This window comes from Oncorhynchus mykiss, chromosome 2, assembly GCF_057628025.1.
Source record: "Oncorhynchus mykiss isolate SJ-2025 chromosome 2, ASM5762802v1, whole genome shotgun sequence".
NCBI classification, from domain to species: Eukaryota; Metazoa; Chordata; class Actinopteri; order Salmoniformes; family Salmonidae; genus Oncorhynchus; species Oncorhynchus mykiss.
In genome coordinates this window covers 82,531,510-82,553,728 of record NC_143023.1, presented here as the reverse complement: position 1 = coordinate 82,553,728, position 22,219 = coordinate 82,531,510, and the positions used below count along the sequence as shown (strand labels likewise).

Sequence of the window (22,219 nt, the reverse complement as noted above, 5' to 3'; positions counted from 1 at the left end):
ACGGAATGTTGCCAGTCACCATGGTACAATTCTAAGCACCCAGCTACACATGAACAAGAAAATGGTATGCAATCCAATTCTCACTGTAAAAACATTGCTGTCAAAAGTGTTTTTGTTTGTTCTGCAACACGCACAGTGTGTTTAATGTCAAGTCAGACGGCTCTTATTGTACCTTGACGGCCTCGGTTGGAGCTTGTAGGATGAAGGCAGCGATACACTGCTGGTAGCGGTTCTGGTGCATGATGATGAAGGATTGGGGTAGACCTGAAGCTGAGAAGAGAAGGATAAAACATTCTTTAGTGCACACCTTTGAAAACATAGCAACAAAAAAATTCTAACAGAAAATGAAAACAAGCATTTGTTGATGGATAGGCTCGGTTGGTCCCTTCCTGTTTTGGCCCGTTTGCTTCCATTTTGTTCATAAACAAGAGAACTGGTTTGTATTCATTAACGACACAGTAGTACAAAAGAAAGTACTGAACAAACAACTCAGGACTGATACTGCAATCTGCTGTTTTGATTTGTATTTATTATGGATCCCCATTAGCTGCTGTCTACTTTCCCTGGGTCCAGCAAAATTAAGGCAGGTACACAATTTTAAAAACATGATACAGTCACAGATTTCACAACACACTGTGTGCCCTCAGGCCCCTACTCCACCACTACCACATGTCTACAATACAAAATCCATGTGTACGTGTGTGTGTGTAGGGTTGCACATTTTGGGGAATATTCAGAGGTGGAAACTTTCCGTGGGAATATATGCAAATTAATACCATTTAAATGTAGATGTTTTTTGCATTGGATATATTTACCATATCATATGGAGACAGAAACAACATTTTACCATTTTATCCATCAGTAGACATAATTGCAATTGATTTAATCCTTCCAATAGAAAAAAATTGTTACAAATTGAACTTTAATTAAATGAGTTGACTCTTCACGTGATGATTTCACTGAACATCAACAGAAAGGGAATATTGAATGATCCCCAATGATCCATCGCATCTCCCAAAAACGTTTTCAACATACATCTGTAAAATGATAGTCTAGAAACTAAAGCTTTGGTTGTCTTCCTCTCAGGCTTCCATGTCTTCTCCCTGGACCTCCTCAATGTCCACCTCTTGAACATCAGACTCTGAGGCCTCATCTTCACTGTCACTTTCCAACCTGGTTGAGGATGGCTCGTTGTCAGGCTAAAAAAGCCTCAAATGTGCCCGGATGGCCACCAATTTTTCAACCCTTGTATTGGTCAGCCTGTTGCGTGCTTTGGTGTGTGTGTTTCCAAACAAGGACCAGTTGCGCTCTGAGGCGGCTGATGTTGGTGGGATTTGGAGGATGATGGAGGCAACACAGGAAAGAGCCTCAGACCCACAAAGTCCCTTCCACCAGGTGGCTGATGAGATATGTTGGCACGACTGCCATATTGCATCTCCATCCCAAAGCCCTTGCTTAGAAGTGTACTTCGCCAGACTGCCAAGAACCTTGCCCTCATCCAGGCCAAGGTGGCGAGACACAGTAGTGATGACACCATAGGCGTTGTTGATCTCTGCACCAGACAGGAAGCTCTTGCCAGCATAGTTGGGGTCCAACATGTATGCTGCCTCGTGTACGGGCTTCAGGCAGAAGTCTTCACGCTTTTTGATGTATTTCAGAACTACAGTTTCCTCTGCTTGGAACAACGGTGAAGTGGACAGGGCAGTTCGGATTTCTTCTCTTACATCTGCAAGCAAAGTCTGAACATCAGACAGGATGGCCAATCTGTGCAATGGCTACTGCTATAGGTTTCAGTCTGCTTACCACTCCCAAAATACATCATCCAAGAGGATCCTATTGATGGGGCTGTCCATATTAGCAGACTGTGATGTGGCCATTTCTTGGAGCGACTCCTTCCCCTCCAGGAGACTGTCAAACATGATGACAACACCACCCCAACGAGTGTTGCTGGGCAGCTTGTATGGGGTACTCTTATTCTTCGCACTTTGCTTGGTGAGGTAGATTGCTGCTATAACTTGATGACCTTTCACATACCTAACCATTTCTTTGGCTCTCTTGTTGAGTGTATCCATTGTTTTCAGTGGCATGATGTCCTTGAGGGGCAGATTCAATGCATGAGCAGCACAGCCAATGGGTGTGATATGAGGGTTGGACTCCTCCACTTTAGACCAAGCAACCATCATGTTCGCAGCATTGTCTGTCACCAGTGCAAATACCTTCTGTGGTCCAAGGTCATTGATGACTGCCTTCAGCTCATCTGCAATATAGAGACCAGTGTGTCTGTTGTCCCTTGTGTCTGTGCTCTTGTAGAATACTGGTTGGGGGTGGAGATGATGTAGTTAATTATTCCTTGGCCACAAACATTCGACCACCCATCAGAGATGATTGCAATACAGTCTGCTTTATCTGATTTGCTTGACCCTCACTTGAACTCTGTTGAACTCTACATCCAGCAAATGAGTAGATAAAGCATGTTTGGTTGGAGGGGTGTATGCTGGGTGAAGAACATTCAGAAATCTCTTCCAATAAACATTGCTGTGATCATCAGAGGTGAACCAGTTGCATACACAGTTCGAGCAGGAAGGACATTCATCAGCATTTCTCTGACTATGTTCCTCCATTGAGTCAAAAAAATACTTCTGATTCCAGGAGGACCATGAGCTGTTGCTATTGATAAGGTGTCTGATTAATCCTTTTCACCTCGAATAGAAGTAGAAGGACTTTTGTCAGGTTGCTTCTAGTGAGTGCTGAGGGACCTTTATGTACTTGGCTAGATAATTCTGTATCTTTGTTGCCTTCTTCACATATGATTTGGCACAGTATTTGCAAATGTACACAGCTTTTCCTTCTACATTAGCTGCAGCGAAAGGTCTCCACACATCAGATAGTGCCCATGACATTTTCCTGTAAAGATTAGAAAAAAATGAGTAAAAAAAACACATACAATTCCATGTACAGATAAATAGTTAAGCAGTTAGATTAAACAACTCCTTTGTAAGATAAATGTTTTAAAATGATACATGTATGGAAACAACATGGTAGCAAAAGCTAACTAGCAGAAACTGCTAACAAGTTAGAAATTATTTAAACACTCTGCTGTAGGCTACTATTTACTAAATCATGTATGTCATATAAAATATATCCAACCCACCCAGTATTGTAATCAAAACTTACCAGAAAGCATGTAGTCCTTCGCTCAGACAGTGTAGTAGTGTGCCTTATGTGTATCCCACAAAAAAGGTTCAGTGTTATAAGATAACTTTTTGATGAATTTAAGTAAAATTCCCCCAAATTCCAGGGCTTAACTTCCCATGGAAAATTTCAGGCTGTAGCCTGAAAAAAATGTAGAAAAAGTCAAGGGGTCTGAATACTTTCCGAAGACACAGTATCATTGAGGTGTTGATCCTTCCCCACCTGCTGCGTTGAGTTGGTCTATGTTCTTGAGCTGGAGGCGGTCCAGCGAGACGGGCTGATCCAGGACGGTGAAGGTACAGCCCTCCTTCAGCAACTGGTCCAACTCCTGGTTCTGAGGTGGACGGTGGGAACTCTGTTCAGGACCTGTGGACTTCTGGAGGGAGAAAGATAATTCGGAAGTAAGTAAGGAAATAAGGAGTATAAGTATATGCAACAAATCAGATATTGGTAGCACCTTTTTGTTCCTCTTGATCTTGGTGATGAGGAGGAACTCGTCAAACAGAAACAGGTACACATTCTGCAGCTTGCCATTCTCTAGAATCACATATAGAGATGACATGCAAAAACATGTAGAACTACAGTACAAACTATTTGAATTAGTCTGGTCTAATTACTCTGTATGTCACTGACCTGTAAGCACTAGTTTTCCCTTGTGCAGCAGGCTCCGATGAGAGATGAGGTTTTCGAGGGAGGCAGACTTTAGGAGATGCTTCAGATTCTGTTTGTAGCCAAATGAAGGGCTGTGGTTATGTTGTGGGAAATTTGTTTGCGTTCTTATAAGTTCCTACTGTATGTGGTGTCAGTGTATACAACAGTGGGTCTAATCCTGAATGCTGATTGGTTAAAAGCGCATTCCAGCCTGTATCTATTCCATAAGTTATCACCAGCTAAATCTATGACTTTAAAATGCCTATTTACTCTGTTCCATCTGAATGAGCAATACACTGTCTCATCAGCCCAGCCAGGCATCTTATATACTTGACCTCCACTATAAAAAAGCATCTAGACATTATCTCCCATTTCTTTGAGACTAACATGTAGTTTTCAACAGCAGAGATTTGTGTAAACCTTGCCGTCTGTGTCTCCGACATTTGCAACATTGTTTCAAGATTCAAATTTGATCTCCAGCTGTCCCATAGTAATGAACGTGTTGGGATGAGACAGATTTGAGTTTTTACAGCTTCAGTTTGAAGTGATTGTGTTAGCTATGTTGTTGGCTAGCTCCTCTGAACAACAGTGTATTGACGAGAGAGCACATGCCAGGCAAAATTGTGTCTCATTAGCTTATTGTTATGGATGTATCTAAATAAATCTCACTAGAAAACAGCTTAAACAAATGCAAATGCAGCTACTTTGCTGTTATTCTGGCTTTTTGACATGACTGTAAGTTAGCCGTAGTTGGCTAGCTAGAAAGCAAGGGATAAGAACGTTGCCAGCCAGTATGGCAATGGAACATTTAGAACAAACGACGTCCATAGATTCAGAACAAAAAGACTGAACGACTGGGTCGCGTCTCTGGCAACCAAACCAATAGAACGAACAAGCAGATGGCTTGGGTAGCAACCCTAGATTTGTTTTGGGACTATATCTTGTGGAAGGATGAAATAGTATGAACAAATTCATCACAATAACGTTTTTAATGAAAATATGTCAATCATTATTTGAATATGTTGGTAACCTGTTGTATAAAAGTGATATTGCCCGAGAAGCCAGTGTTTGGAGGATATATTGGTATGATTTGGTCTTGGGCCTAACAACACCCATTTCAATACATCCTTCAAACACTGGCTTCTCAGGCATTTTCACTTAAATATCACACTGTAATATCTTATCTGTGTGTCTGTCTAGCTTTGCGGATCCTGATGTTAGGTATCACTTGATCCTTGTCTGAAAACCCCCACTAAGAAGCTTTAGACAGCTTTCTCTTTCCTTTACATCAGTGCTATGATCTCAGATTTAAGATGCAGCCAAGTTATTGTAGTATCTGACGTGTGTAAGAAACGTTAACCAATTGGTCTATTCTATTCAGATCTCAAGAAGATCCACTTGTCATGGCAAGAGGCAAACAAAGCAGCCTAAGACTGACAATAGTGAAACTTTAGTACAGGCCCAATGTTCCTCCAGGAACCAAGATGATTAAGTAAATTGAGTAAGTTCTATTCTATTCTGCATTTGTGAAAACCAAGTTCGGTATTCAAAGCTCAACCCTCCCAGTATAGTGAAAGCAGCCTTACCTCAGGGACGAAGGCCTGCTTGTCTCTCTCCCACACTGGCAGCCACACCAAGGAATCTCTTAGCTGTTTCACCTTCTGGTAGTTGTCCAGCCATTTCACCTTCCCCTCCAGATCACCTGCTCACACACACACAGAGAGGGGGAGGAGTGTGTGTGAATGACAAGGTCATCACCCTGGTCAAAAAGCATAGGAGATGTTTTGGCGGTGTTGGAGTGGTGTGAACTGACATATTGGTATGCGGCTGCTCGTGTTATTATCCCTACTGCGTAAGAAATTCAAAATAGAGGTAGAAAGTGTAGGCTCTATCGATCATAGGAATAATGACTCTCAAATGTAAATTTGGATGGGGGATTTCATTGAAAAGTGAAAGACTAAAGTTACATACATGGGATGCTTTAGTGAATTTCAGAATGTCTGGAATAGAAAAGGCAGAAATAAAACAATTCAATAAACATTCGCAGCCAGTCATCCAAAACATAGCCCAATGTGGTCGTTAAAATAGCCCATACCATATTTTGAACTTTTAATGCGGCTGCATAGGATTGGTCGGATTATAGTCAGGTGTGGTTTCGTTGCATCCAATGGCATTGTCTGTGACAAGGTAACGCAGAAACCTTAGTGGATTTTATAGCTCTGATGCCGCGTGCACACAGGCTTCATCATTACATTGAAGTATGGTACATTTTACGTAATCATCGTAATCCATGCTTCCCATCGCAATAAAAAGAATCATGCACCTACTTTTCTGATAATGCATGGCAAAGCAATGTACAAGTTGGAAAAATCACAGCGGTGCGGATTGCCTCCCATATGAAAATAATGGACTTCCACCGGAATGCATATAGTTTACCTCAGTTGATGTGCACAAAATTTAAAGCAGTTCCACCTCCGACATCGCCAAAACAAAACTATGCGGATGTCAATCTGATTGAATCTAGCCCTCAAATGTTTGGTTGTGAGCAGTGCACAAACTAGTTAGGAACATCAATTCTGGCTGGCTTATATCTGGCTTTAGAACACACAGAAATCGATGACAAGAATGTCACTTCCTTGTCATCAGGTTCAATTAATATTATTTTTGTAACTTCATATTAGTTTAATAAATTAGTTCTACTTTAACATTTTCAGCTGCATTTTTAATTGAACTATCAATTTGTCTGGTATTGGCAATGAAACAAATCAATTTGTCTGGTATTGGCAATGAAACAAATCAATTTGTCTGGTATTGGCAATGAAACAAATCAATTTGTCTGGTATTGGCAATGAAACAAATCCATTTGAAATAGTATCTCTGAGGTTGCATCTCAAAGTTCTTGATACAGATATCATTAAACGATGACAACAGTTCACTGTGTGTCGCAACATGGGTGTGATCTGTAACGCTCCATTGTTGTGTACACCTTTTCCTCTAAACACCCCCCACACCCTTAGAACCAACTTCTCTGGTTTTAAAACAGTCTATGTAGCATTGATATGAGTCAGAAACATTCATTATAGTGTTCTAGTGTCAGAATTGGCTACAAAGTGTAAATAGGATATTTGGTAATGAAGTCAGTCTCGTCCAAAACTGAGTTTTGTGAGTTCTGGATAGTTGTCTAAGGATACACAGTGCCCACTAACACGGGAGAATCAGCTGTGCTGATTGTGCTCTATCAAATCATAGCAGCCAGAACCTCCAGACAGTGAGACAGATCTGCCCATTACTCAGCACCTCAGACTTGTTTACATAAGATAACATGCTGCCAATTTTATGTTGTAATTACCCGTGGACCTAAGCCCTTAATGGAGTGGCCACACACTGATGTGTTTGATAGTGACAAACACTCATCTGCCACTTTTTGGGGCAAAATGACAATTGAGACAATCAGAGCGCACTGGTATCCCAACTGCAACTTATCAATATTCCAAAACCCATTTGCGAGCATCTTGTGTCCCCCCGCAACCTGTTTTGTAACATGATTCCCTATAAAACACTGATAGAAAGGTGCACACTCTGGTAATAAATAGTGAGAACGTTGGTTTTTTTTTGGCACAGAAGCACACACGTTGTCACTCGCCAGTGACTTGATAAGCTAATTTGGTCCTGGCTGCTCAATGTGCCTGCAAGCTACTTCTTGCTAGCTTTATTGACAAACACAGAGTTGGAACCTATCTAGCTAGCTAGTGATTTTGGCCACTGGTAAACAGCGTTTAGCTTTTGCTTTATTTACAATAGTTTGACAGCTTGGAAGAGCTACGGTGACTCAGGAGAGACAAACAACACGTACCTGCCAGGGCACGATATGCAAAAATAACACCCACATCAAACCACACCCCCAAGACAACTCTCATTTGGCTTCAGTAATGGCAGCTTGCATTTCTTAATAAGAAATCTTCAAAACGAGTCCAAATCAGGAAGTGCAGTCGCTCTTTAAGCCAGGAGATATGTGTAAGTGACTGTCAAAAGCACAGCACTGTCAGGAAAACCCCAAGAGTCCCGATGACCTGATAACCTGAATGGCAGGTATGCTGTTTCCTACATAGAAAAATAGAACTCTTTGAGAGACGCAGAAGAGAACCAACCTGTATAAAAGCACAGCCCCCTTCATTATCGAGGCATGGTGTTGATAACATCAAAGAGCCTCGCTAGATGCATCTGTTCAAGGCCAGGCAAATAGGAGATAGGATACAGCAGCCTGTGTAGTGATATGAGGTTCTGCAATACAGTGTTCCAGTGAAGTGGGTGAAGGAAGGGGGATGCTCACATATGGAGGTGTCCACCTGCTCCACCACGCTCTGCAGGGCGCTCTCCTCCTCCTCCGTCCGGCTCCTCTTCCCAACGTTCTTCAGCAGCAGGGGGTAGCGGGTCAGACGCTGCAACGGCGCCACCAACAGGTCACGCAACTGCAGCCTCCGGCACTCCTGGTTCTTCTCACACCACTAGAGGAGAGAAAGAGAGAAAGAGCGTGAGAGAGTGATAGAGAGAGTGAGAGAGCGATAAACCACCTCCAATCTTTTTGGCCCTATAACAAAGAACAAATAGCAAAAACATATGCATGATGAAATAAAAATCTTATAATCAACTATTATAGACTACAGTCCCAGAACCCACTGGATTCTCCAATTACATTGAATGAACTACAGGACAAAATACAAATCCTCCAACCCAAAAAGGCATGTGGTGTTGATGGTATCCTAAATGAAATGATAAAATATACAGACCAGAAATTCCAATTGGCTATACTTAAACTCTAACATCGTTCTTGACTCAGGCATCTTCCACAATATTTGGAACCAAGGACTGATCACCCCAATCCACAAAAGTGGAAACAAATTTGACTCCAATATGTACCAGGGGATATGCGTCAACAGCAGCCATGGGAAAATCCTCTGCTTTATCATTAACAGCAAACTCGTACATTTCCTCAGTGAAAACAATGTACTGAGCAAATGTCAAATTGGCTTTTTACCAAATTACTGTATGACAGACCACGTATTCACCCCGCACACCCTAAATGACAAACTAACAAACCAAAACAAAGGCAGTCTTCTCATACTTTGATGATTTCAAAAACGCTTTTGACTCAATTTGGCATGAGGGTCTGCTATAAAACATTCATGGAAACTAGTGTTGAGGGAAAACATATGGCATTATAAAATCCATGTACACAAACAACAAGTCTGTGGTTAAAATTGGCAACAAAAAAAAAACATTTATTTCCACAGGGCCATGGGGTGAGACAGGGATGCAGCTTAAGCCCCACACTCTTCAACCTATATATCAACAAATTGGTGAGGGCCCTAGAACAGTCTGCAGCAGTTGGCCTCACTCTACTAGAATCTGAAATCTGATGATCTGGTGCTTTTGTCCCCAACCAAGGAGGGCCTTGGTAGCACCTAGAACTTCTGCACAGATTCTGTCAGACCTGGGTCCAGACAGTAAATCTCAGTCAAAAATAATAGTGTTCCAAAAAAGGTCCTGTTGCCAGGACCACAAATTCAAATTCCATCTAGACACCGTTACCCTAGAGCAGTGTTTCCCAAACTTAGTCCTTGGGACCCCAAGATTTGCACATTTATTTTTTTGCCCTAACACTACACAGTTGATTCAAATGATCAAAGCTGGAATATTAATTGATTATTTGAATCAGCTGTGTAGTGCACCCCTTGGGGTCCCGAGGACCGAGTTTGGGAAACCCTGCCCTAGAGCACACAAAAAACTATACATACCTCGGCCTAAATATCAGCGCCAAAGGTAACTTCCACAAAGCTATGAACAATCTGCGAGACAAGGGAAGAAGGGCCTTCTATGCCATCAAAATGAACATAGAATTTGACATTGACGATCTGGCTAAAAAATACTTGAATCAGTTATAGAACCCATTGCCCTTCATGGTTGTGAAGTCTGGGGTCCGCTCACCAACCTAAAAAAACAAAAAATGCATGCAGAGCAGAATTAGGCCGATACCCATTAATTATCAAAATCCAGAAAAGAGACGTTAAATTCTACAAACACCTAAAAGGAAGCGATTCCCAAATCTTCGATAACAAAGCCATCACCTACAGAGAAATTAACCTGGAGAAGAGCCCCCTAAGCAAGCTGGTTCTGGGGCTCTGTTCACAAACACAAACAGAGCCCCAGGACAGCAACACAATTAGACCCAACCAAATCATGAGAAAACTAAAATATAATTACTTGACACATTGTAAAGAATTTACAAAAAACAGAGCAAACTAGAAAGCTATTTGGCCCTACACAGAGTACACAGTGGCAGAATACCTGACCACTGTGACTGACCCAAACTGAAGGAAAGCTTTGACTCTGTACCGACTCAGTGAGCATAGCCTTGCTATTGAGAAAAGCTGCCGTAGGCAGACCTGGCTCTCAAGAGAAGACAGGCTATGTGCCCACTGCCCATAAAATGAGGTGGAATCTGAGCTGCACTTCCTAACCTCCTGCCAAATGTATGATCATAGAGACACATATTTCACTCAGATTACACAGACCCACAAAGAATTTGAAAACAAATCAAACTTTGATAAACTCCCATATCTACTGGGTGAAATACCAGTGTGCCATCACAGCAGCAAGATTTGTGACCTGTTGCCACAAGAAAAGGGCAACCAGTGAAGAGCAAACACCAATGTAAATACAACCCATATTTATGTTGATTTATTTTCCCTTTTGTACTTTAACTATTTGCACATCGTTACAACACTGTATATAGACATAATATGACATTTAAAATGTCTTTATTATTTTGGAATAGTGTAATGTTTACTGTTCAGAGAGAGAGAGAGAGTACTGTACTGTAAGTAGGTAGATAAGTGTGTGTGACAATATTGAGAAATAAATATTGATATTGAGAGAAAAAGCAATTGAGCAAGAGTTTGGGAGGGCCTTGGCAAGACAGAGTTAGGGTGTAAGAGTGAAATAGAGATCATATTAGATAGAACAGCGGGTGGGGAGGAGGGAAAGTGAAGTTGTCGAGGAAGAAAAATGATCTCAGTGGAGAGTAAAAAAAACAACAGAAGGGTTGTAAAAAAATAAAGATAAATAGTCACAACAGCAGAAGTCAAATTGTTACGTTCCAAATTGTCAGCAAGCCCCAGCACAGGGCGACCTTGCCTCAACCAACCCTGATTTACATTTCAAAATAAGCAGCGCTCGGCGTCTCCGGCCAGCAGTACAGTAGAGTGTACCTTAACATAGGAGCCAAAGTCCTCTCTGTTCTTCAGGCTGTCCAGATAAAATAGTGCAGTGGAATAGTTGAGGCAGTACTTCTGCAGACAGTGGCATATGCTCTCCCGGAATGCCTGCCGACAGATAGAGAGACGTAGTGTTTATCTAGCTAGCATAGAGAGAGACACAGAAAGCTGGGCTACAGGAAAAACAACTGAGATATGCATTCATATTGTACATTTCATGGAGGGAGATAAAGAGATGTACATCTAGTATATCATGTTTGTGTGGGTCACATTTTCAAACAATGATGTGGCTTATATTGAGGCTTCTGATCACTTCTGTTCCAAATATTTAGTTATTTATTATAATATTTAATCAAAAGTAAGGATGCTGGAGAGAGAGAGAGAGAGAGAGAGAGAGAGAGAGAGAGAGAGAGAGAGAGAGAGAGAGAGAGAGAGAGAGAGAGAGAGAGAGAGAGAGAGAGAGAGAGAGAGAGAGAGAGAGAGAGAGAGAGAGAGAGAGAGAGAGAGAGAGAGAGAGAGAGAGAGAGAGAGAGAGAGAGAGAGAGAAAGTGTGCGTGCATGTATCAGCTGTACCTACCTTAGTGAGAAGCTTCAGCAGGTTGGGACCACCTCCTGCCACAGGGATCTCCCAGGACTCCTTGATGACACGCAGCAGGCTGGTGAGGAAGCCAAAGCTCACCTGGGGAACAACACATCATATTACAGAGTCCACATGATGACTATTGCTGTGTAGTCATATACAGTTATTATTTTGGCTCTTTTCTCTGGAAGTTTGGATTTAAAAATCAAACAATGATGAAAGAGGTATTTTCATCCATATCGGGTGAATCGTTTGGAAATTACAGCACGTGTTGTACATAGTGCCCCCATTTTAGGGGAACAAGTATTGGGACTAATTAACTTATGTGTATTAAAGTAGTAAAAAGTTAAGTACACTGCTCAAAAAAATAAAGGGAACACTTAAACAACACAATGTAACTCCAAGTCAATCCCACTTCTGTGAAATCAAACTGTCCACTTAGGTAGCAACACTGATTGACAATACATTTCACATGCTGTTGTGCAAATGGAATAGACAACAGGTGGAATTTATAGGCAATTAGCAAGACACCCCCAATAAAGGAGTGGTTCTGCAGGTGATAACCACAGACCACTTCTCAGTTCCTATGCTTCCTGGCTGATGTTTTGGTCACTTTAGAATGCTGGCGGTGCTTTCACTCTAGTGGTAGCATGAGACGGAGTCTACAACCCACACAAGTGGCTCAGATAGTGCAGCTCATCCAGGATGGCACATCAATGCGAGATGTAGCAAGAAGGTTTGCTGTGTCTGTCAGCGTAGTGTCCAGAGCATGGAGGCGCTACCAGGAGACAGGTCAGTACATCAGGAGAAATGGAGGAGGCCGTAGGAGGGCAACAACCCAGCAGCAGGACCGCTACCTCCGCCTTTGTGCAAGGAGGAGCAGGAGGAGCACTGCCAGAGCCCTGCAAAATGACCTCCAGCAGGCCACAAATATGCATGTGTCTGCTCAAACGGTCAGAAACAGAGTCCATGAGGGTGGTATGAGGGCCCGACGTCCACAGGTGGGGGTTGTGCTTACAGCCCAACACCGCGCAGGACGTTTGGCATTTGCCAGAGAACACCAAGATTGGCAAATTCGCCACTGGCGCCCTGTGCTCTTCACAGATGAAAGCAGGTTCACACTGAGCACATGTGACAGAGTCTGGAGACGCCGTGGAGAACGTTCTGCTGCCTGCAACATCCTCCAGCATGACCGGTTTGGCGGTGGGTCAGTCATGGTGTGGGGTGGCATTTCTTTGGGGGGCCGCACAGCCCTCCATGTGCTCACCAGAGGTAGCCTGACTGCCATTAGGAACCGAGATGAGATCCTCAGACCCCTTGTGAGACCATATGCTGGTGCGGTTGGTCCTGGGTTCCTCCTAATGCAAGACAATGCTAGACCTCATGTGGCTGGAGTGTGTCAGCAGTTCCTGAAAGAGGAAGGCATTGATGCTATGGACTGGCCCGCCCGTTCCCCAGACCTGAATCCAATTGAGCACATATGGGACATCATGTCTCGCTCCATCCACCAACGCCACGTTGCACCACAGACTGTCTAGGAGTTGGCGGATGCTTTAGTCCAGGTCTGGGAGGAGATCCCTCAGGAGACCATCCGCCACCTCATCAGGAGCATGCCCAGGTATTGTAGGGAGGTCATACAGGCACGTGGAGGCCACACACACTACTGAGCCTTATTTTGACTTGTTTTAAGGACATTACATCAAAGTTGGATCAGCCTGTAGTGTGGTTTTCCACTTTAATTTTGAGTGTGACTCCAAATCCAGACCTCCATGGGTTGATAAATTTGATTTCCATTGATATTTTTTGTGTGATTTTGTTGTCAGCACATTCAACTATGTAAAGAAAAAAATATTTAATAAGAATATTTCATTCATTCAGATCTAGGATGTGTTATTTTAGTGTTCCCTTTATTTTTTTGAGCAGTGTATTTTGGTCCCATATTCATAGCACGCAAAGACTACATCAAATTTGTTGGATGCATTTGCTGTTTGTTTTCATTGTATTTCAGATTATTTTGTGCCCAATAGAAATGAATGGTAAATAATAACCTTTGAGTCACTTTCATTGTCAATAAGAATAGAATATGTTTCTGACACTTCTACATTAATGTGGATACTACTATGATTACGGATAATCCTGAATGAATCGTGAATAAAAATGTGAGAAAGTTGTTCCGCAAAATGGGGGACTATATACAAAGGGTTCTGTGAAAGCTGAAAATGAAAGCTGACAGTCTGCACTTTAACCTCAGACATTGATTGATTTAACAAAAAAAGGTTTTTAAATATAGAACCAAAAGAAGAAAAAATGCTTCACTGTCCCAATAATTACGGAGGGTATTGTAAATAGAGTATGATGGCAAGGACTGATAATCAAACCTCCAATGTCTTGCGTCAATCACCTGCAGCTCTCTATTTTCTTCAGTAAAATAACCAGATGATGTGATATTGTGAAAACTCAAACCTTTTAACATATAGCCTAGAGTAAGATGATGTTGAAGATTTGATATTTTGTGATTTATTTTGGAATTTCATTTTGATATGTGGATAGCTTGTGGTAAACCACCTCCCATCCAAGATCCAATACCAAAACAATGCACATTCCCCTTTGACCCCTTCACTGTCATGGTCAGTTATCCCTCCGGGAGCTGGATAACTACTTTCCACACACTAGTGACTGCCTCACTGCCCCATGATAGCACGCCATGGCCCTATCATCTTATCGTTCTGCATGGAAGACTCCACCCACTGCACCCGTACAGGACCAGTTCTAATCTGATCTGGGTGGTGTTAGAGGGTGACCAGTGTGTTGGCATGGCGACAGCACTAAATAGAACACTAGCTATAGTATAATAGGACACAATAAGGATATTTTGTGCTTTAATTATGTTGTAAACTCTTAACATGCCAAACAAATAAAGATATTTTAATCTAATCCAACCTATTGTAATATATATATATATATGGTCATACCAGACACAGCTCATTGAGGTTGGCAAACAGCCTCCAGGAGTCCACGTCATGCAGGCAGTCCCTCATCTGCAGGTTGGTCAGCATGGCCAGAAACACCTGAGGAACACATTACAAACATAACCAAAAACACATTACAAACACAACCAAAAACACATTAGAAACACAACCAAAAACACATTACAAACACAACCAAAAACACATTACAAACACAACCAAAAACACATTACAAACACAACCAAAAACACATTACAAACATAACCAAAAACACATTACAAACACAACACAACCAAAAACACATTACAAACACAACCAAAAACACATTACAAACACAACCAAAAACACATTGCAAACACAAACACATTACAAACACATTACAAACAAATACATTAGAAATACCAATACAAACACATTAGAAACACAAACAAATACATAAACAAATACACATTACAAACAAACAAAACACACACAAATATATTATACATAAAAAACAACAACATTAGAAACACAAACGCGAGGGGTTAGATTTGTTTGTGCTGTATTCACTTGACTAGTAGAGAGGACAACGTAACATTTGACCACAATAAAGCTGAAGAAAGAGTTCCAACAAAGTATATTTTAAGAAGGGGCAGTTTGAAGTCAAAAGAACCGTCACAACATGACCTTGGCGTTCACAAAGCCTCACAAAGCACAAGGTGTTGGGTGGCATTGGTGCGGAGCCATTCCTATTCAAATGTGTGTATGTGCGTGTGTGTGTGTCAGGGTTTCCGTTAGGAAAATGTGTCGCTGGACATTTGACTGGCAGTATTTTAATTTACTGGACATTTGAGAAATCTACCGTACTCATATGCATTGGAAACATAACCCGATTAGGGCGTCCACCCCCGGTGCTCAGAATGACAGTAATCACATTTAGATTATGGTTTTAATATTAACAGAACATGCAACATGAGGATGCAGCGGCGTGCGTCCTTCTAAATTAAATCACATTTTATTTGTCGCATGCGCCGAATACAACAGATGTAGACTTTACCGTGAAATGATTACTTACGAGCCCTTTCCCAACAATGCAGTTCAAAAGTAGAAAATGAACAACTAAATAAAAAGAAAGTAGTAACAAAAAAAAACTGATGCGCACTTTGAAGATATTAATAATAAAAGTTAACATTTACTTTTCCCCATCCAACAAAACAAAATCACTAGCCTATGTCAATCTATTATCACCCATAGTGGAAAAGTTGACCTATTCTATTTACCAGCTTGTCATTCTGTGCCAGGAAGAAACAGACTGGGACAGTTGTGGGACTATAGATCCCAAATTCATACAATCTGTAGGCCTGGGATACATAAAAAACAAGAGCCTGATGCAACAGATCAGAACGTTTAGCTTAAAATGTTAATAAACAATTATTTCTTCACATTATAAACACAGCAATGCTCACAACGCAGTAGGCTACGTGCAAATGTTCGTTCCATAATGGAAAACTGTCACGTTCTGACCTTAGTTCCTTTGTTATGTCTTTGTTTTAGTATGGTCAGAGCGTGAGTTGGGGTGGGTAGTCTATGTTCTTTTTTCTATGTTGGGTTTATGTGTTTGGCCTGGTATGGTTCTCAATCAGAGGCAGGTGTCGTCCATTGTCTCTGATTGAGAATCATACTTAGGTAGCATTTTCCAACCTGTGTTTTGTGGTTGATTATTTTTCCGTGTCAATGTTTGTTCCATACGGGACTGTGGCGGTTTTCATTTATTTCTCTTGTTCCTTTTGTTTTCTGTGTCCAGTGATATTTCATTAAAATATATTATGGACACTTACCACGCTGCGTTTTGTTCCTCTTCTCCTTCACCAGACGAAAACCGTTACAAAAACACCATTGTCAGAAGCGCACCGCACATGCAAGCAGTTTCATGTGACAGAGATGAACATATCCTAGAAATGTCGAAATTGCCGAGATCTAAAGATGCAAGGACTAGCATTGGTTGCTAATATGACTAGGATTGTGCCTTTGGCTTCTGGAAAATGAAAGAATTGATTTGAAAACCAAATGAACATGAGATACTGGTTTCAATTGCATATGGAAGTCTTTATAAAAGAATTGCCTCCAAGTTTCTATGGTCGGATTTTGGCTAAGCTACTTTGAAGCAAGGTAAAACATGCCTCATAATATAAAGTAAAACTTTCAGGTTTCAAACAATTAAGTAAATGTTTTCAAAATGCATACTGCCTCCAGCTCATTGCAAAGTGTTGAGTGATCAGCTGAAGCCTGCCTACCATTGTTGCCAAATGGGAAGCATGCTTCAATTACCAGCTTAGAAAAACAAATATTAGCTCTTTTTAATTATGGCTATCAAAACTTTTTTAAACATGTGACTGCATTTAGAATTGTTGTGCAATGATTGGGTTTATAAAAGCACATGTTTAACTCAGCAACGAACAAGCTGTTTGAGGAGCTGTAGCAGCAGCTCTCGCGCTGTGACAGATTTTCAGCTCAAACAAGGCTCTGTATGTGTGTGTGTGACAAATAAGATATGACGACTAATGAAAATACACACGCGGCAATTTATTTCCACTAAATTTAGAAAATGTACCTATAGACCGATAAGCATGACCAGTTTGCATCAATTAATAGGCTAAAAAGCATTATTTTGCTATATCTATATTTTTTTCTTCTCCCGGACAATTGGCCGGACAATTTTTATTTTTTTTTATTGGCCAAAAGCCGGCTATTACCGGCTAACGGAATCCCTGGTGTGTGATTTGATTTGATTATTAGGATCCCCATTAGCCGATGCCAATGGTGACAGCTAGTCTTACTGGGGTCTGACATATAAACGAAAAAGACATTACAGACAAAATACTTTACAATTTACATACATTTAAAAACATGAACATGTAGTGTGTGTGTGCATCTATCAGTTACACATACATGTCAGTACATATACACAACAAGTGTGTGTGTGTGTGTGTGTGTGTGTGTGTGTGTGTGTGTGTGTGTGTGTGTGGAGGCGTATATCAAGTAAGTCACCTCTTTGAGCACCATGAGCTGATCCAGGAAGTAAACACACTCGCTGGTGAAGAGTTCCCAGATGGCTTCATGTCTCTTGTAGTCCTGAGGGTCACTATCAGACTTCAGCTGAGACGAATCACAGTCCCTTAGGAACTCTTCTAGAGAACAATCCTGGAGATGGAAGAATGACAGACAGAGGGATGATTGGATAGATGTTATTTGAACAATACACAAGGGGGGTGATTCATTGTGGTTCTCTCACGGCTAGGCTAGTGAGGTCATAAGTACGAGGCGACTGCATTCTGTGGCGTGTCTTGTTACTATGCCCAATGCTGTAACTAAAGTCTATTATCATCTGCTGTCTAGTTAGAGTTTATAAGTGTACGGTTGTTATGTGCGTAGGCCAACAATAAAGTCTTGTTCCCGTCCATTGTTCCCGTCCATTGTGTCCATTTATATGTTTCAGGGGCTTCATTGTTCCTTAAGTAATTGCTAGGAGCACTGACTCAATTATGACTGGATGCCAAGTTACAACGCAGATATTATAGTTTCCTATTATAGTTTCCTATTAGAGGAAAAGGGGCTTATTCAGCATGGATCATATGTTCATATGGCTTTTCTCACCTTGTACTTCTGGAAGTCTGTGTTCCTCCAGTCTTGAATCTGTTCCGTCGAGAGATATTTCTCAATATCAGAGGCAGAGCATGTTCTCTTCCCTTTAGTCTGAAAGGAACAAATACAGGCTCAACGTCAAATGTTCCTTGGACAATCAATCAGGTTTTCCTACTATAGGTATGAGTTTCTGTTTGTCTAAGTGAAAATGTGAATGTGTGTATGTATACTGTAAGAGTGAGTGTGTACATGTGTGTTTGCGCACGCATGTGTGCACGGTCATGCACTTATGGAAGTGAACAGTGGAACAGTGAACTACAGTATACACCAACAGTGTTTGTGCAAATATTTGCCCATCTATCTATCCGTCTGGCCAAACACATTTAACTAAATAATTGAGTTGGATTGAATTGGTTTGGCTCAGTGTTGTTGACTCATTATGAAATCTCAGGAGTTCATGAGAACAGAGGGGAGGAAAGCGTATTAATTAATGCTGTGATTAAAAGTGGGTCAGAGAACAATGTCTTTAATTCCATTGGAGCTCGCCTGAGCACACTGGCAGCTTCACCGCCCGAGCAAGCAAACCACAAACAACTAGACTGACCGGTGGCAGGCTAGCTAGGGTGAGCAGTAGGGGAGAAACAACACACAGATCGTACACCTACCGTGCTACGTCTGGAGAAAGGCCACCTGGGTTTCTTAGTGTCTGTGGAAATTGAGAAAGTGGTATTGTGATTATCTACAAATGCATAGCTCCATAGGTCTGCTGTTAAAAAAATTGTTCACACCAAAGGATATACAGAGGGGAGAACAAGTATTTGATACACTGCCGATTTTGCAGGTTTTCCTACTTACAAAGCATGTAGAGGTCTGTACTTTTTATCATAGGTACACTTCAACTGTGAGAGACGGAATCTAAAACAAAAATCCAGAAAATCACATTGTATGATTTTTAAGTAATTAATTAGCATTTTATTGGATTTTTGTTTTAGATTCCGTCTCTCACATAATGTGCAAAAAAGCAGCTTCAGTGTTAACCTGAAAAGTTGGAGAGATTCAGTAGGTCTGCCACCCCATTGGACACAAACAGGTCCCCCGGCGAAACATCCAATCCAGGCAGACTGACCACCACAGAACTCCGCCTCCTCTCCTGCAGTCTTGGGAACAAGGTATGAAGAGATAGACAGTTTCTAGAACATTCTGACCAATAAAAAGCAAATTTCTAGACCATTCTGATCAATAAGAGCTGACCAATAAGGCCCCATAGTATTTTTTTTATTTTTTATGTAGGGGGTAGATCAGCTTTAATATTAAAGATAGATTGTGGCTTCTATCAATGTAATTGTCTATTATTTGAAATATTAAAAAATAATAATAATTAGCTTCTTTATTATTTTCCCCTAACCCTACCATCACCCCTCCCCTAATTGGAGTAAACTAATGTACGACAATACCTAGGCTTCTACATACTATATACATTTGATTTTACATTAGATCTATTTTGTTTGTCCAAGGCCTTTCTAACTAGTGTGACTAACTGTATTTTAAGTGTGAGGTATACTGTATGTCAAAGTGACCTATATTTAAGTGATAATTCCCGAGAAGCCGCGGTTGGAAGATATATTGGCACGGGTGTTGTTAGTCCGAGACGAAGTCAAGGGTTGTCAAACCGTGCCAATATATCCTCCAAACACCAGCTTCTCGGGCATTATCACTTTTATACAACGGGTTCCCAACATATTCAAATAATGATTTACATATTTTCATTAATGTAAGAAGTGCGTGACTGGCTGCAGGGAAGTCAGGCGCAGGAGAGCAGAACTGGGTAACAACCGGAGCGGTTTAATGAGGCAAAACCAACGGCACCCGTCGCAGACCAGTCTATAATGCACATACACTTTACAACAAACAATTCCACACACAGACATGGGGGGAACAGAGGGATATATACACGTAATGTAATGAGGGAATGTAACCAGGTGTGTGGGAAAATAAGACAAAACAAATGGAAAATGAAAGGTGGATCGGTGATGGCTAGAAGACTGGTGACGTCGACCGCCGAACGCCGCCCGAACAAGAATAAGAACTGACTGCGATGGAAGTCGTGACAATTAAAAAAGGTTAGATTCCAAGACGGCGGACTGAACACAGCAGTGCAGATTGACTTAAAATAAAAATGCAATGCAGGGAACTAAGTATTTGAATCCTCTGCAAAACATGACTTAGTACTTGGCAACAATGCAAAACGTTATGTTTGGCGTAAAAGCAAAAGTAAAAGTAAAAGAATAATTTTGCACGCCCAATTTTTCAGTTTTTGATTTGTTAAAAAAGTTTGAAATATCCAATAAATGTCGTTCCACTTCATGATTGTGTCCCACTTGTTGTTGATTCTTCACAAAAAAATACAGTTTTCTATCTTTATGTTTGAAGCCTGAAATGTGGCAAAAGGTCGCAAAGTTCAAGGGGGCCGAATACTTTCGCAAGGCACTGTATATGGGGGATACAACCTTCCCAGCTCTGCAGAGTTTGCAGCGAAGAGACAGAATCATTTGTTTTGGTATTGTCCATATGTAGCTTGTTTTTGGTCACAGTCCCAGGAATGGCTGAAGAATTGCAACATTTAACTGTAGCTAACTCTGCAGATAGCCCTACTGGGTGATCTGAAAAGTCATAGTCAATCGATCAATAATATAATAATACTTAGAATTTTTTGATAATAATACGTATAATTTTTTATTTACAATCTGTAGAAATTATGAGAATCGAAAGGTCAGAACTTTTGTGAAACATCACAGCAAAGTCAAAAAATATATGGCAAATAGTAATCCAATATGCACGGTGTTAATAGATAAGATGGGAGGGGTTGAATGGAGCTGAAGCTTGGGAATAATAACAACTAATAACAACAAAACATACAATGTGATTTTCTGGATTTTTGTTTTAGATTCCGTCTCTCACAGTTGAAGTGTATCTATGATACAAATTACAGACCTTTACATGCTTTGTAAGTAGGAAAACCTGCAAAATGGGCAGTGTATGAAATACTTGTTCTCCCCACTGTACATACTGTAGTATGTATAAGCTGGAAGTAGAAGCTTAAGGTTGTTGTTCACTAGTTTACTCCAATTAAGGGGAAGATAGAAAATAATAAACGAAAATATATTTTAAAAAATATGTATATATATATATATATATATATGTACATTTGAAGTCGGACGTTTACATACACTTGGAGTCATTAAAACTTGTTTTTCAACCACTCCACAAATTTCTTGTTAACTACTGTATAGTTTTGGCAAGTCGGTTAGGACATCTACTTTGTGCATGACAAAAGTCATTTTTCCAAAAATTGTTACAGACAGATAATTTCACTTACAATTCACTGTATCACAATTCCAGTGGGTCAGAAGTTTACATACACTAAGTTGACTGTGCCTTTAAACAGCTTGGAAAATTCCAGAAAATGGTGTAATGGCTTTAGAAGCTTCTGATAGTCTAATTGACATCCTTTGAGTCAATTGGAGGTGTACTGTGGATGTATTTCAAGGCCTACCTTCAAACTCAGTGCCTCTTTTCTTGACATAATTTTTTTTTGTAGACCTCCACAAGTCTGGTTCATCCTTAGGAGCAATTTCCAAACACCTGAAGGTACCACGTTCATCTGTACAAACAATAGTACACAAGTATAAACACCATGGGACCACGCAGCCGTCATACCACTCAGGAAGGAGACGTGTTCTGTCTCCTAGAGATGAACGTACTTTGGTGCTAAAAGTGCAAATCCAGAACAACAGCAAAGGACCTTGTGAAGATGCTTGAGGAACAGGTACAAAAGTATCTATATCCACTGTAAAACGAGTCCTATATCGACATAAACTGAAAGGCTGCTCAGCAAGGAAGAAGCCACTGCTCCATAACCGCCATAAAAAAGCCAG

General features: G+C 40.9%; 1 protein-coding gene across 2 annotated transcripts in view; it reads right to left on the bottom strand.

Moving 5' to 3' along the window:
• Positions 1 to 22,219, bottom strand: part of LOC110497700 (pleckstrin homology domain-containing family G member 7) — a 36,187-nt gene that overhangs the window by 1,784 nt on the left and 12,184 nt on the right. The window contains exons 4-16 of one of the 2 annotated variants that reach the window (XM_036956613.2): positions 19,323 to 19,441; positions 18,950 to 18,990; positions 18,297 to 18,395; positions 17,691 to 17,843; positions 14,670 to 14,765; positions 11,695 to 11,796; positions 11,112 to 11,225; positions 8,174 to 8,348; positions 5,430 to 5,545; positions 3,826 to 3,913; positions 3,650 to 3,729; positions 3,415 to 3,568; positions 173 to 270 (exon numbers count right to left, since the gene is read on the bottom strand). In XM_036956613.2, the coding sequence (XP_036812508.2) occupies positions 173 to 270; positions 3,415 to 3,568; positions 3,650 to 3,729; positions 3,826 to 3,913; positions 5,430 to 5,545; positions 8,174 to 8,348; positions 11,112 to 11,225; positions 11,695 to 11,796; positions 14,670 to 14,765; positions 17,691 to 17,843; positions 18,297 to 18,395; positions 18,950 to 18,990; positions 19,323 to 19,441 (1,435 nt within the window). The remainder of the gene's footprint in view (positions 1 to 172; positions 271 to 3,414; positions 3,569 to 3,649; positions 3,730 to 3,825; positions 3,914 to 5,429; positions 5,546 to 8,173; positions 8,349 to 11,111; positions 11,226 to 11,694; positions 11,797 to 14,669; positions 14,766 to 17,690; positions 17,844 to 18,296; positions 18,396 to 18,949; positions 18,991 to 19,322; positions 19,442 to 22,219) is intronic. The other variant, XM_036956620.2, reaches the window with a different exon arrangement.